Here is a 15,450-nt window from a genome sequence, read left to right on the forward strand (position 1 = left end):
GTTCTAAAAACTTCAGGAGCAGAATGTCATGATGTCAGCAGTGAAACTGACAAGAGGGAGAAGCCCAGGATACAGAAACCACAGAATACAAAGGCTCATCCTCTCCTTTAATGTTCACGAAGGTTCCGAGGGCAGGAACTATGAGAAAACATCATGGTGGGACGAGGCACTGCGTGGCTTTCAATCTTCTAACCTTTCCATACAAGGTGGTCACTGGTTATGGTTGGAATTCCAGGTTAGGCCCTTGGTGGACATGCCCAATGCCGCTACACATGCAAGTTACAGCCAACTATAACTCCTCCTTCGGGCTGCTCTTGTGTGCTTTGTAAATATGAACATCTTTTTCAGGATCATAGTGAACCTTATTCACAGAAAATTGCCGCTCCAGCATTGCTAAGAAGCGGCTGTCACGTTCGTAGCGAATCCGGCAAGCGAGCAGGATCACGCTGCGCTCACTGCAGAGGTGGTCCAGGGTTTGAAGAAGATCTGTGAATGTTTCTTCTAAGTAGATGATGTCGGCTCCAAGTATCAGGTCGAATTCTCCAGGTGAAAAATTCGCCAAGTTCTGTCCCCAAGTCAGCTCCTTCACAACAGCTTTGGGTTGAACGTGGGGAGGTAAGTTGGCTTCGACGTTTGCCTTCAGAAATTCTAAGGCTACTTTTCGATCTGTGATAGTCACTTGAGCACCTACAAGGTGGGATAAAGAGAAGGCAATGTGCAAGTCAGCACAATTCCAATAGTGAACCACAGGGCATTTCTAATGCTTGCCTGATGGGCTCCTACGCTTTTGCGAACTGCTGTCAAAGATCAGCACAATTCCAGGAGCATCTCCTTTACTGGCTGTGTGCAGAAAGTGAACCTTCAGTCACGGGCCTCTCGGATACACCTGCCATATGCTGCAGTTGTGCCTGTGAAATGCAGTCACCCAGTGAAGGGGTTGGCACTCCTGAGCTCTGCAAGCACAGCTCATCTGCCCAAGGTGGGCATCTCTCACGTCACGTCTTCATACATTAAGCTGCCATCCTCATGTCGGTAGATCTTGGGGTGGGGGGGAATAGAATCTAAGAATGAAAATGTAGGAGCAGACTGTAAAAAGCTGTTTTGATAAAGTCTAAAAAAAGACATCACCAAAGAGACAGATGGGCTACTATGAGAGATATGCACTTAGCCCAACAGTTAAAACAGAGTGCCTATGTTCAATTCCTGGCTCTGGCTATAGACTCCTCTGCTTGCAGAATTCAGAAGAGCTGAAGGCAGCCCCTAATTCAGACCCTAAGAGGCAGCAGAGATGATCAAATATTAGGCGCCTGCCTCCTAGCTTCAGCCCAGCCCAGGCCTGGCCACTGCAGGCATTTGGGGAGTGAAAAAGTGGATGGGATCTTGCTTTCTGCCATGTGTCCATCTCTCAAAGAAATCTGAAAAGAAATTTTTCATTTATTATTATTATTTTTAAAAAGATGTAACTATTTTAATTGGAAAGGCAGATCAGATTTACAGAGGAGACAGGTGCGAGTCGGAGCTGGCTCCCAGAAGTTGGTAGTCTTTGTCAGGCCCGGGATGGGAGGCTTCCACTGAGGGGGACCGAAGCAAGCTCCCCGGTGAGGCGGGCACCGTCCAGATCTGACCATGACCTTTTCTGCACATCCTTCAGACAAAAGGCAGGTGGGCAGGACCGCGGGACCCCCGTGCACTTGGGCCCAGAGTCCTGAGTTTGCTTGTTTGTTTTGGGGGGGGCAATAAGGAAGGGGGTGAAGAGCAAAATCCTCAAGACTTGGAGGAGGTGGTGATCATGGAGCCAGAAGTGGCCGAAATGCCGCAGCGGGGAGGTCTGTGTCCCCAGGTGCCTCCCCTTTCCCAGGAGGAGAGTTCCGAAGAGGGCAAGGTGGCAGCCCTGCGCCTCACCGCCATGTCCCAGCTCCCTGCTTGTGGCCTGGGAAAGCAGTTAAGGATGGCCCAAAACCTTGAGACCCTGCACCCATGTGGGAGACCCAGAAGAAGCTCCTGGCTCCTGGCTTCGGACCGGCTCAGTTCGGGCCAATGGAGCTGCTTGGGGAGTGAAGCATCAGACGGAAGATCTTCCTCTCTGTCTCTCCTCCTCTCTGTATATCTAACTTTGCAATAAAAATAAATAAATCTTAAAAAAAAAAAACAGATTTACAGAGAGACAGAAAAGATCTTCCATCTACTGGTTTGCTGGTTCACTCCAAAGCCAGGAGCCAGGGGCGTCCTCAGCATCACCTATGCAGATACAGGGTCCCAAGGCCTTGAGCCACCCTCCACTGCTTTCCCAGACCACAAGCAGGGAGCTGGATGGGAAGTGGAGCAGCCAGGACATGAACCTGCACCCATACAGGATCCCAGTGCTTGCAAGGTAAAGATCTCAGCCACTGAGCCTTCATGTTGGACCCAGGAATTTTTCTAACTAGTAAGAAATCCGTTTTTAAAGCACCCAGTATCTGTTTATATAATATGTATACAAGGCCACTTCAGTTTGTGGAAAAATGAAACATGAGTTTATTTTAGTACAGAAAATTTGTTTTAAAATCCATGCATGGGGTTTTCATAACACCTATTTTCCAAGTATTTTGAAAAAAAGGGAATTATTTTAAAATGTCAGTTAAGCTGCTAGATCATGTTCAATGTTATGTTTCTACTTGCAGTAGAGAAAATTATCAAGGCAATTTGGTTTTCTCAATCTGATTTTGGCAGGCTATGGATGGGAGCTAGAAGGCCTAATTCTTTCGAACCAATGTGGGTGAAAAAAGGCTGAGCAGAAGTTATTACCTCTGGGTGAAGCACCCTGCAAATGGTGTGCACTGAGACGCCTCACCTACACTGCAACACCATCACGCATTACCTCGTCTAGTGTGGACCCCAGAAATTCTGAGATGCACAGCCACCTCACAAAATCTTCTGCGTGCTTCTTCAATTTATAATCTTCACAGGGGGTTCCCCACAGGACTCCAGACTATTCGCACCATGTCAGTGGTGGCCTGTACCACTACTAACACACCCCAGTGTGTAACGCATCTTGCCATTTACAGTTCCCAGTGTGATGAAAACTCAAGCTGCTCGATTGTACGGGACTGGACCTTCCACTGGGCAATTCAACACCTGACAGTGTGCTCCCCAGAAAGCAGAATTCAATCATTTTCAAGTCTTCTGATAATAAGAAATTTTCTAGCCTGACTTAGCACTTCAGCTCTGCATTTCCTAACAGTTCACAGAGCACTTGGCTGATGAGACTGGAGTGCTCTCGCATCTTACCCATCACCCCTGTGTTCACTTTACCTTCTCTAACATCTGCCTCAGGGATGCCAGGAGCTAATCCACCTGCCAGGTGTTCCGCAAGTCCCAACAGCAACTAATGAACATGACCATTCTCCTGGAGCATCCAATTGAGCATCTCTACAAATACATGAGCGGCTGCCATCAGCCATGGGACAAAGCCCACTCCATCCCTCTCACAACGAGAACAGGCCGTAAGTTGACTTTTAGAAAGCAAAATATTAGTATATGTGCTGGTAAAACAGGTTAAACAGGGTGGGAGAGGAATGAAGTAGCAAAGAGATAACAAATGATAGGAAGTACAGGAGAAAAGAGAAGTTGAACATCAGGTAGATAGGAAAGGCCTCACTGACAAGGCGACTTGGGTAAAAGTCTAAAGGGAGGGACCAGCTATGGCCTAGTGGGTAAAGCCACCTTTCCCAGCACTAGCATCCCATATTGGTACCAGTTCAAGTCCCAGTTGCTTCACTTCCAGTCCAGCTCCCTGCTAATGTGCTTGGGAAAGCAGCAGAGGAGAGCCCAAGTGCTTGCGCTCCTGCACCCACGTGGGAGACCTGGGTGAAGCTTCTGGCTCCCAGCTTCAGACCCACCCAGCTCTGGCTGAGGACGTTGGGGAATGAACCAGAAGACAGAAGATTCCTCTGTAAGCACTCCCTTCCCAATCCCTGCAGGCTCCCCACACAGGCGTTCAGCCCCAAACATCGCAGCCTGGTTGAGGGGGCTTTGCTTGTTTAAAGGGGGGATGTAGAGTGTCTTACATTCCTCTTCTAAGCTAGCCAGTGCCTTGCGTTTGTTTTTTTTGTTTTTTCCTTGCAGCTTTGGGGGGAAGCGGACCCCATGTATGTCCTCTACCACCCCACGGCCCTGGCCTGGCTGCTGGAGCAGCCCAGCATGTGCTTCTGTCTTCCGGATACATTTGCTGAGTTTGGTATTTTGAACAGGACCATGTCAGAGGCAGCTGCTACTTCTGTAGGCTGTCTTGTGACGAAAGCAGCCGCTGATCATCCATGCCCAGATCTCTGGCTCACTTACATTCCCTGTGCAATAGCTGAGAAACTTCTATGAGAGAGGCTTTTCTCCATCACTGTGCTGTTATTCATTTGGTATAACGAACCAGCAGAATGAGGCAGGATACCCTTGGCCTCCCCAGCCCCTTGCATACATCACAGTCAGTTTCTCCACATCTTCAGAAACACAACAAGCTGGGTTTATTCTGTGGTAGAAGCTTCTGGATTAAACATACACAAGGCAGTTTCAGTTAACCACAAACTGTGCCCTTTGCCAGTGTCCTCCAATACGATCTTGGTCATCTGTGAGAGCTGGCTTGCTCTCTGGCATTCCAGAGAGCAGATCCCAGGGTCACCTGCCACCCACTGAGAAGCAGTCATGGAAGCAGCTTCTCTCTTCACTTAGGACAGGGGAAGCCGGGGACTGGTACAATGACTCAATTGGCTAATCCTCTATCTGCAAGTACCAGGATCCCATATGGGCACCAGCTCATGTCCCAGCAGCTCCACTTCCCATCCAGCTCCCTGTGTGTGGCCTGAGAAAGCAGGAGAGGACGGCCCAGGGCCTTGGGATCCTGCACCCATGTGAGACTCTAAAGAGGTTCCTGGCTTCAGATCAGATCAGCTCTGACCACTGCACCTTTTGCAGAGTTAACCACTGAATGGAAGATAATTCTGTCTCTCCTTTTCTCTGTAAATCTGGCTTTCCAATAAAAAGAAATTAATCTTTAAAAAAAACGGGGAAAGTAACCCAGTGTGTATGGTCACGAGAAATTGGTGGGGTGTGATGGGGGGAGGACACAGCTCGACAGGAGCCCTGTTGGAGCGTCAGGATCTGAGCTCTGACCAGTGCAGGCACCAGACAGGCCAGGCTTCCTGCCTGTGGCATCAGAAACAAAGGAAATCTCTTCGAACTGAATCAGTATTCTCAAAGAAGAAATGGCACTGGCTTGGAGAAAGGGTGGAGCAAGCAGGCTTAGAGCAAAAATGTGAATGAGTCAGCTAGCAGAGGGAAGGCTGACTGTCCAGCAACACCAAGCACCCCCGGAGGGGCCTGAGGACTCTGGAGTGAGGACAGGCAAGAACGCCTCTGCCAGCCTAGCTCAGCCACATGGACACCGCAGGCACAGGCAGCCACACATGTAACCTGCGTTGTTGTCAGTTCAGGGAAGCAAGGAAGGGCGCAGAACAATGTGGTGAGATTCACACTGAGGAAGGGAGAAACACTGACATGGAGAACGACAATGGAAACTAACCCAACGAGACAACATAGCCTGCAGTCACTCGGCAATGGAAGAATGCGTAAACACAGGTCACCACTTTTACTCCTGCAAAGATATCAGTGCTGTGATTTCTTCAAGGAGTCAAGCACGCATGACACGCTACACATACATGGTGTGTAAGAATGTTCCTACCCAGGAGCTACAGCAGAGTCCCAACAGGCTAATCCTCCACCTTGCAGCACTGGGATCCCATATGAGCACTATTTCATGTCCTAATTGCTCCACTTCCCATCCAGCTCCCTGCTTGTGGCCTGGGAAAGCAGTCGAGGATAGCCCAAAGCCTTGGGACCCTGCACCCATGTGAGAGACCCAAAAGAAGCTCCTGGCTCCTGGCTGCAGATCAGTTTAGCTCCAGCTGTTGCAACCATCTGGAACCAGTGGATGTAAAACACACTCTCTCTCTGCCTGTGTGGGTGTGTCTTCTCTATATAAATTTGCCTTTCAAATAAAATCATCTTTTAAAAAATGTTCCTACCCAGAGCTCAGTCTCCCAAGGGACGGACACACGCAGGAGCATGATGCAGAATGAGAAAGAAAATAACAGGAACATGGGTGTGACAGGAAACCACATGCTCACACTGAAGAGACTCCCTTTAGGGGAGCAGAGGTCAAGGAAAGACTCCCCAAGAGGGAAGCTCCGGGCTTACCCGAGGATGATACGCATGACGCGGGAGGAAGGGGCAACGCGAAGCACAGCAGGCAGGCCAGAGGAGGGAGGCTGAAGGGGATCCCAGGGCATGGGATTTAAGACAGGCCTGGAAACCCCGAGACCCGCATCAGCCCATTGACCCCATCACCCGGCAGGGCCACTCTGACGACAGCTGAGAACGTGGGTTGGAACAGACCAACCAGAGGCCGAGGGCCGGGTGGGGAGGTGCGCACTCTCCAGCCAGGCAGCGGCAGCAGACAGAAGCATGCTGAATAAACAGCTAAAGATGGAACGAGCAACACCTGGCGGTTCACACAGCACATGCACCTGGGGACGGATCTGACCAGGCAACCACACTCACCAGTGGCTGCGCAGGCTGGTGTGGGTGTTGGACTGAACTGGACCTGGTACTGGCTGACACATGCAAGAAGTCAGGTCTGGGGTCACTCCAGGTGAGATTTCTTGGGGGATTCCCCAACTGGAACAGTGGACTCAAGGCTCTGATTACAGGGAAGATCATAGAATTTGTTAGCTCACCTGGACCACATGCACGTGTCAGGCCTGGGCCTCCTTGATTGCTGATGCCTATGCAGAGGATGGCATGCCCAGGTGCGCACTGGGGACAAGACAGCCAGCTCATTTAGACCTGCAGAGGATGCTGCGTGCCATGTCAGAAGATGGAGCACAGAACGGGTTGGACAGCTCTTTTGGCTGTTTGGCAGCAAGCGTCAGGGATGCACTCTATCAGCTAATGGACCCTGGAAGGATTTTTCTCAACCTTGGAGTAATGAAACCTACAGAGTCTCAGAACTATCAAGGTCACTCAAGCGATACCCTTGGGTACTATTTCCACTTTGGGGTTTCTAAGATGACATCAAGTAGACAGCACCCCACACCCAACAGGGGAAAAGGAAAACCCGAAGCATTTGTTCTACCCGCCTTCCCCCATACATCAACCCTCCCTATCCTAATCGGTGATCTTCAGGAGCATGAATCCTTATCCAAAATTACTTAGGAGTCGGCACAATAGCCTAGTGGCTCAAGTCCTCACCTTGCATGTACCACGATCCCATATAGATGCGGGTTCATGTCCTGGCTGCTCCACTTCCCTTTCTGCTCCCTGCCTGTGGCCTGGGAGGGCAGTGGAGGACGGCTAAGGACATGGGACCCTGCACCCACGTGGGAGATCCAGAAGAAGCTCTAGGCTCTTGGCCTCAGATCAGCTCAGCTCCAGCCACTGCAGCTACTTGGGGAATGAACCAGAGGATGGAAGATCTTTCTCTCTCTCTCTCTCCTTCACTCTGTAAACCTGACTTCAATAAAAATAAACAAATCTTGAAAAAAAAAAAAAGAAAGCATTTCTAAAAAGGGAATAGCAATGAGCCTTGGCACAGCGTAGGAAGGTCGCATTCCATGCTGGAGTGCCTGGTCTGAGTCCCACCCCCACTTGCAATTCTAGGTTCCCTCTGCTGTGCACCCCAGGAGGCAGCAGGCGTTTGGCTAACGACCACCCACCTGGGATACCTGCACTGAGTTCCTGGCTCCCAGGCACTTGGAAGCGAACCAAGAGATGGCAGTTCCTTCCACCCTCCCCTCAAGTAACATTAAAAACTCAAAGGGGAACAATCCATTCCTTTTGACATTTTGAAATCACTACTTTTTCAGCTTCTATCTATAAAGATATTAACTTTTTCTCACCCTCAGGCTTCAACTTCAAACCTTCTCCATCCTAATGCTTTGTAGTGACTACAAATAGTGTGAAAATTACACTGCAGTGCCAAGAAATGCCGATGACATACGTTCACCAAGGCATCATACATGTATGTGCGTGTGCACACTGACACATACACACATACACACATGCAGACACAGACACACATATATCACCGTAGTGAGAACCATGAGGAAGAATGGCTGGAAAGAAATATGCAAAGGGTCTGGTGCAGTAGCCTAGTGGCTAAAGTCCTCGCTTTGAACGCGCCGGGATCCCATATGGGCGTCGGTTCTAATCCTGGCAGCTCCATTCCCATCCATGTCCCTGCTTGTGGCCTGGGAAAGCAGATGGGAACAGCCCAAAGCCTTGGGATCCTGCACCCATGTGCGAGCCCCGGAAGGAGCTCCTGGCTCCTGGGTTTGGATCAGTGCAGCTCTGGCCATTGTAGCCACTTGGGGAGTGAATCATCAGACGAAAGACCTGGCTCCTGGCTTCACATCAGCTTGGCTCTGGCCGCTCTGGTCACTTGGGCATTGAGTCAGCAGACAGAAGATATTCCCATCTAAGTCTCCTCCTCTCTGTATATCTGACTGTCCAATAAAAAATAAAATCTTTAAAAATAAATAAATCTTTACACAATATGTGGGGAAGGCAGGGTACACTGGGCTGGGACACCATGCTGGTCCCCAGGTCGGAGGGCTGCAGATGGCCCAGGAAAGAGGGTCATGGGGTATGATGCCGTGGGAGTGGCTAAGGGCATGTTCGACAGCAAAAGAATGGCTTCAAGGGTCTTTCACGAATCAGACTACTGCATTCACAGCCAGCAAGGGAGCTGAGACAGAGTAGTTTGGAAAGGCGGAAACCAGAGGGCATGTCTGGGTCAGGCCAAGGCACCCGCCCACATGGAAGACCTGGGCTGGTCTAAATAGCAACACCGCCACCCACTGGTGCATGTTAAAGCTGGGGCTGGGGGACATGGCTATCTGGGCTAGGCCCCAGTTCCTGCCTGCAAGTGCTGGAGCAGGCTGTGGGCCACATGAGGCTAGGCCACAGCAGGCACCAGGACGTAAGAGAACTGGACCTGGGGGCTTGTGGGCTTGCCTCTGCTGGACTACAGCACCCACCAGTTTACACAGAGAGTAATGACAGGCTGAGCTGAGAGGAGGTTGAGGTGCGCCAGGCTGCAGCACCCACCGGGACATGCCAATGCCAGGACTGGGGACAGACGATACCAAACAGGGTGGCAGCACCCCCCAGCACACAGGAGATCTGGGGCTGGGAGTTGGCCAGGTAGGGGAACTTGTTAGATTGCAGCTCCCATTGGTGAGCACGAGGGCCAGGGCTGGGGCAGGTCAGGCTAGGCCAGGCTGGGCTGCAGCACCCATAGGCATATCTGTGAGCCTGATCTGGGGGCGGGGTGGGCTGAGCTGCCACACCCATGAGTGTGTACAAGAGCCACATGGGATGTAGGACTGACCAGGCTAGACCACCGCACACACTGGCACATGTAAACACTGGGGCTGGGGTGGGCCTGGTGGGGATTATTGGGGTCATCCCAACTAGGCTATGGCACCCGCTAGTGTGCATGAAGACTTAGCAGGCTAGGCCCATCAGTTCATGTGAGAGAGCAGGCTGGGGGCACAACTGACCAGGCAAGCGGAATCCACTGGTATATGCTTTGGCCGGCGCAGGTGACTGACCAAACCTGACCCTGCACTGGCTGGTGCACACAAGACTCAAGTCTGAGATCACCCTAGATGCTCCTTTAGGGACTGTCTAACTCAAACCCCAGCCACAAGGAAAATCATATTCGTGGTCCGACTTTGGAGTCTATGTGTTGGGACTGTGCCTCATTTGTCTGGCTTGTCCCTGTGCAGCGGACAGCAAGCCCAGACGCACACAGGAAATATGACAGCCAGCTCATCCAGGCCAGCTAATCAACATCGAGTGCCTGGGCAGAGGTTGGAAAGCAGAGCAGGTTGGAACACCCTCCTGGCTAAGCTTTGCAGCACGTTCTTGGATCTGTGGATGCACTCACACGGACTGGTCAGCCAACAGACCCTGGAAAGGCTTTCTCAACCCTGGGGCAATGAAGCCGACAATGTCACAGAACTATCAAAACCACTCAAGTAACACCCTCAGATCACCCTTCCCACACGTCAGGGTGTCCAAGGTGTCATTAAATGACTGTCCCCCAAACCGGGTACTGAAGTAATCTGACAGCAAGGAGTAGCAGCCGCTCCTTCCCACCCCCACCCCATGATACAGAAGAAAAAAAAAGAAACATTTCTCCCACCTACCTTCCTCCACATGGCGACCCTCCCCACCTTAACTGCAGACCCACAAGAGCATGCATCCTTCAACTACGTAAACAATATTAAAAATAAAACTTAAAATAATAATACAATAATTCCTAGAAAAGTGAAATTCATTAAAAAAAAGAAGAAGAAGAAAACTGAAAACCTCAGGTGATACCCAGCACACATGACCTAGCGTAAGGCTCAGCTGCGGGCACCAGGCAGGCCTTACGGGATGTTGTCTTACACAGATGGAAACCTAAACCAATCTACTAACACTTCTCTTTTCAGCACCACCCCTGCCAATGTTCCCTGCCAAATTTTGGCAAGGCTACACCTAAGCAGACAAAAAGAACACTGGAAAAGAAACAGGCAGCCAAAGAGAACTAAGGAGGAAATGGAGCAGGCCCTGCAGCGAGTTCCCAGTGCTGTGGAAGCCCAGATCCTCACACCAGCGTGTGACACACGCACACCTGGGGGCCTGATGGCCAGGCAGGCTCTCGGAGCCTCCTCCAGAGCTGCCACACCCGACACTGCAGGTGGACAAGAGCCCCAGCGGACAGTGTGAAGTGAGGGCATCTTAGAAGCTTGTCTGTGCTCATCGTTGGACAGACCAGCCAGAACAGGGGGAGTCAGAAGTCATAGGAAAAAGTCAACAAAGACGTATAAAAATAAAAATGAGACGATGAAGTGCTCTAGGTCTAAATTACTGCCCGTTTATCAATCCCACCTTCAACACCCACCCTCCCCCCAAAAGAACTGTCTGCTGGGCCCGGCGGCGTGGTCTAGCGGCTAAAGTCCTCGCCTTGAAAGCCCCGGGATCCCATATGGGCGCCGGTTCTGGTCCCGGCAGCTCCACTTCCCATCCAGCTCTCTGCTTGTGGCCTGGGAGAGCAGTTGAGGACAGCCCAATGCATTGGGACCCTGCACCCACGTGGGAGACCCGGAAGAGGTTCCAGGTTCCCGGCATCGGATCGGCGCGCATCGGCCCGTTGCGGCTCACTTGGGGGGTGAATCATCGGACGAAAGATCTTCCTCTCTGTCTCTCCTCCTCTGTGTATATCTGGCTGTAATAAAATGAATAAATCTTTAAAAAAAAAAAAAAAAAAAGAACTGTCTGCTGTCCATGCCATTTTTGTCCTAGAAGACCATGGCTGGCCCACCTGTCCCAGGGGAGGAAAAGCAGCACGCTCAGCAACAACAGGCCATTCACTCTGCCTCTGCCCAGGAGTAGCTCTGCTGCGGATGGCTCTGGCCACCTGAAACTAATAAGATATTACCCTCCTTGAAATCCAAGCTGCTTTAGGTCAGACTGTCATCACCCATGAGAAGTATGAATATCAAAACAAACAAACAAAAAACTGTTTTCCTGGAGTTAAAAGTACCAGGGCTGGGCCCAGTGCAGTAGCCTAGTGGCTAAAGTCCTTGCCTTGCACACGCCAGGATCCCACATGGACACCAGTTCACACCCTGGCTGCTCCACTTCCCTTCCAGCTCCCTGCCTGTGGCCTGGAAAAGCAGTAGAGAACAGCCCAAAGGCTTGGGACCCTGTACCCACATGGGAGACCTGGAAGAAACCAATGGATGGAAGATCTTTCTGTCTCTCCTTCTCTCCGTAAATCTGACTTGCCAATAAAAAATAAATGAATCTTAAAAAAAATAAAATAAAAAGAGAGTACTGGGGCCCACAACTCTTGAATACAAGGGAAAGACACCAACCTATTAAGGGAAATATGACAGGGAATTTTGTGCAAGAAAACATCCCATGCCCCTGTGAGGCCTGCTCACCAGGAAGAGGGCAGTGCATCCCACTCACCCAGCAGGGCGGCCACTATGCCCACCAGCCCGGTGCCGGCCCCCAGCTCCACGGCCGAGCAGCCCCGGAGCTCCACCGCTCCCATCTCCAGATACGTGGAAAGCACGACAGCCTGAGGCAAAACACAAGGTGGTCACGATTATATCAACAATCGCTCTGGCTTCTGCAGGGCAGCAGGTCACTATGCACGGGCAGCAAAGGACCAGGTACACAAACACACTCCCCGCGCATTACACACACACCCAGGAGCTCAGCTGCTCCGGCCCAAGGCCACCTATCCCAGGGCAAGCACAAAGCATTCCCCAAGTGTATGTGGAAGGTTTACAAGATAATGTGGAAGAACTGGCACACACAACCTGTGACTTTGATTAAGGGAAGGCTAGTTACTAAAGCAACATCCACCATGACCTAACATGGGCAAAGCAGCACAGGAAGTCTGCAACCCGAGATGCAGCCCACACCGGCACTGTCCTCGGGGGCTCATCCCAAGATGCAGCCCACACCGGCACTGTCCTCGGGGGGCTCGCCGGCATACAGGTGGAGCAGGAGACTTAAGTGCCAAAGTTTCCAATAACTTGCTGTGTGAGTTAGCGACCCTACACAAAGGAAGGGCTGACATGGTGGTATAGCAGGCTAATTCTCTATGGAGAGCAGCATCTCCGATGGGCACTGGTTGGAGTCCCAGCTGCTCCACTTCAGACCCAGCTTCCTGCTAATGGCCTGGGAAAGCACTGGAGGACGGCCCAAGTGCTTGGGGACCCTGGCCCACATGGGAGAAGGGGAGGAGGCTCCTGACTCCAGACTAGCCCAGCTCTGGTCACTGCAGAGCTAACCAGGGGATAGACAATCTCTTTTCTCTCCCTCTCTTTCACTCTTTTAATAAAATCAGTAAACACATTTTAAAAGTATCCATGTTATCGAAATTTTTCAGTGTACACCCCTGGAGCAGAGCTGACACACACACCCAGGAGCTCAGCTGCTCTGGCCACTCGTGTTTTTGGGGGCTTGCCACTCCTTGCCATTATTCATAATTTCGATGGGATTTCTCCCTCAGCTTTCATGTGGGCACCTTCAAAAGGCAATCCAGTGGGGACCCAGGGCTGACAGCGACCCGGGTGACGGGGAGGAACATGCTCTAAAACGGAGGTGCCGATGTTTGCCCCCTGAACAAACTGAAACCCCACCACCGATCCCCGCGTCTTCAACAGATGCAGAGTACGCTCTGAATTATACTCCCCAATAAAGCTGTGGGTTTTGTTTTTAAAAAGACCAGTCTTGAATGATCCAGTATTGACATTTCAACTCCCTTCCCTTCCCCCAAGGCTTACTCACCGCATCCCACACCACTGCTGCGACCCCCAGGTGTCTCCAGTCCTGTCGGATCTGGATCGTGTGGTTAGCGAAGGAGAAGGTGGCGAGCGGCTTGTGGAATTTCTGGAGCCCCACTCCTGCAGTCTCATAGGGCACCAAGGCCATGGCGCTAGCTCTTCAATCACACCTGCCACGCAAGAGTCCAGGGTGACACACAAGCCACAATGTGCAGTTTCTCTCGGCCCCGGCTTGGTAACCTAGTGGTGACAGTCCTCACCTTGCAAGCGCCAGGATCCAATATGGGCACTGGCTCCTATCCCGGCTGCTCCACTTCCCCTCCAGATCCTTGCCTGTGTCCTGCGAAAGCAGCACAGAATGGCCCAAAGCCTTGGGACCCTGAACCCACGCGGGAGACCTAGAAGAGGCTCCTGGCTTCGGATAGGCGCAGCACCAGCCGTTGCGTCCACTTGGGGACTGAACCAGCGGATGGAAGATCTTTGTCTCTCCTCTCTGTAAATATGACTTTCTAAAAGAAAAACAAATTTTTAAAAAAGTGTATTTTCTCTTAAGGACCTGCCACCTGCTTTTGTTTTGTTTTTAAGATTGATTTACAAGTCGAAGAAAACAGTAGGGAAATCTGTCTAACCTCTTTGGCACAGCATTTTTTCAAAGTCTTATTGGAGTGAGATGTGACTCTGGGTTCCAGCAAAAAAAACACCGCAAGAGCGGTCCAGCCCCAGCACGGCGGCCTGCGCATGCCAGCCCGCCACTTCCCGGAGCCGCGGGAGCTGCCCAGCGGCGCCCAGAGCCACGTGGGTCCCGGACCGGCCGTGCGGCTGTCTGCAGATACGCAGCTGGCCGCTGGGCGGCTCGCGCTCTCCGTGGTTTTGATCTCGCGGCTAAACCCGGGCGTTTCACTGTGACAACGCTGGCCTGAAGCTGCGCTCGGGCTGGCTGTGAACCGACTGGTTATTCTGCCTTCTGATGCCGGCAGGACAGAACACTGTCCGCCCTACTCCGCTACGGCTGGATTCCGAGCCGCCAGCGGACACACCCAGAGGCCACCGCCCGGGCGCCTTCCCGAACCCCTTCCCTCCAAAACCTGCACCGCCCCAACCCCCAAAGGCTAGCGGGGCCCTTCTTTCCTGCATATCCCAGAGCTCCAGGAACGGTTAGGGGTCGAGGTGGGAACCCGGAGCAGGGTCCTGCAGGTCACCCACTGCGCCCTGGGCGGAAAGCACGCTCGAACAAGCGCTGGCGCAACCCCAGGCTCCCGAGGCGCAGCCACGCGGCTACTTACGGCTCGGAAGGCGGCGCCACGTCGAGCGAGCCACGCTGGCCCTGCCCCACGGGTGACCACGCAACCGCCGGCCTTAAAGAGCCCCGGGAGGCGGGCGCAGGCGGGTTGCGGGCGCAGGCGGGTGGTGCCCGCCCCGAGACACGCGTTTCCGGTGCTGCCCACCCTGTCTCTGCGGCGGGACAGGTGCTCCCGGCGCTCTGGGGGCGGAGTCGCGGGCCATCCGAGCGGGGAGTCTGGGGAACCGGGCTGGGTACCGGAGCCTGGCCGCGGGAAGCCGCTGGTCCGACCGCCAAGGGAAGTGGGAGCGCAGAGAGCGAGGGGCGCTCTGGCGGAGGCGACCAGGAAGCCCTCAGCCGGATGTGGGTGGACACGCCCCCTGCTCTTCTTGCTCTCGCGCCTGCTGGTGCGGTTTGCCTTTTCGTTTTAAACGTGGTCAGCGGGTGAGAAAGTTTGCTCCAAAGAATGCGTGGTGGTCCCTTCCTCTCCATGTCCCCAAAGTGAGGTAAGCGAATAGAGTGCAGACGTCACTGAACTCCTCTCCGACTGAAGCGCGAGGGCGCGGTGGGCAGCAGGCAGCCGGGCCCTGGCCTGGATTAATGGGCCGGGAACCAAGGGTTCCCGATGGACCCCAGATTCTGATGCGGGCAGTAGCCGCAATATTTTGTGCGGTCTACTAGTTCCTCCCGGGGCAGCTGGTTAATGCATCTGCTCTTTAGACCCCAAGGCATGACTCACCCGCCACTGCCTCTGAGAGCGTGGGGCTGGGGTGGAACCGGCCTCCTCCT

The 15,450-nt window shown here is 52.6% G+C and overlaps 1 protein-coding gene across 3 annotated transcripts; it reads right to left on the reverse strand.

The window, feature by feature from the left end:
* Nucleotides 1-88: 88 nt before the first annotated feature.
* On the reverse strand, nt 89-15,129 carry METTL21A (methyltransferase 21A, HSPA lysine). 3 transcript variants are annotated; one of them, XM_058664921.1, is made up of 4 exons: nt 14,920-15,129; nt 13,387-13,552; nt 12,055-12,166; nt 89-687 (listed from the first exon to the last, which is right to left on the reverse strand). In XM_058664921.1, the coding sequence occupies exons 2-4, from the start codon at nt 13,528-13,530 to the stop codon at nt 290-292; spliced, it is 654 nt and encodes a 217-aa protein (XP_058520904.1). In that variant the 5' UTR covers nt 13,531-13,552; nt 14,920-15,129; the 3' UTR covers nt 89-289. The 3 variants fall into 3 exon arrangements, with proteins under 3 accessions (XP_058520904.1, XP_004576944.2, XP_058520903.1); XM_004576887.4 differs by having other exon boundaries at nt 14,828-15,129; XM_058664920.1 differs by lacking the exon at nt 14,920-15,129 and adding an exon at nt 14,666-14,780.
* Nucleotides 15,130-15,450: the final 321 nt, after the last annotated feature.

Source organism: Ochotona princeps, chromosome 5, assembly GCF_030435755.1.
Source record: "Ochotona princeps isolate mOchPri1 chromosome 5, mOchPri1.hap1, whole genome shotgun sequence".
NCBI classification, from domain to species: domain Eukaryota; kingdom Metazoa; phylum Chordata; class Mammalia; order Lagomorpha; family Ochotonidae; genus Ochotona; species Ochotona princeps.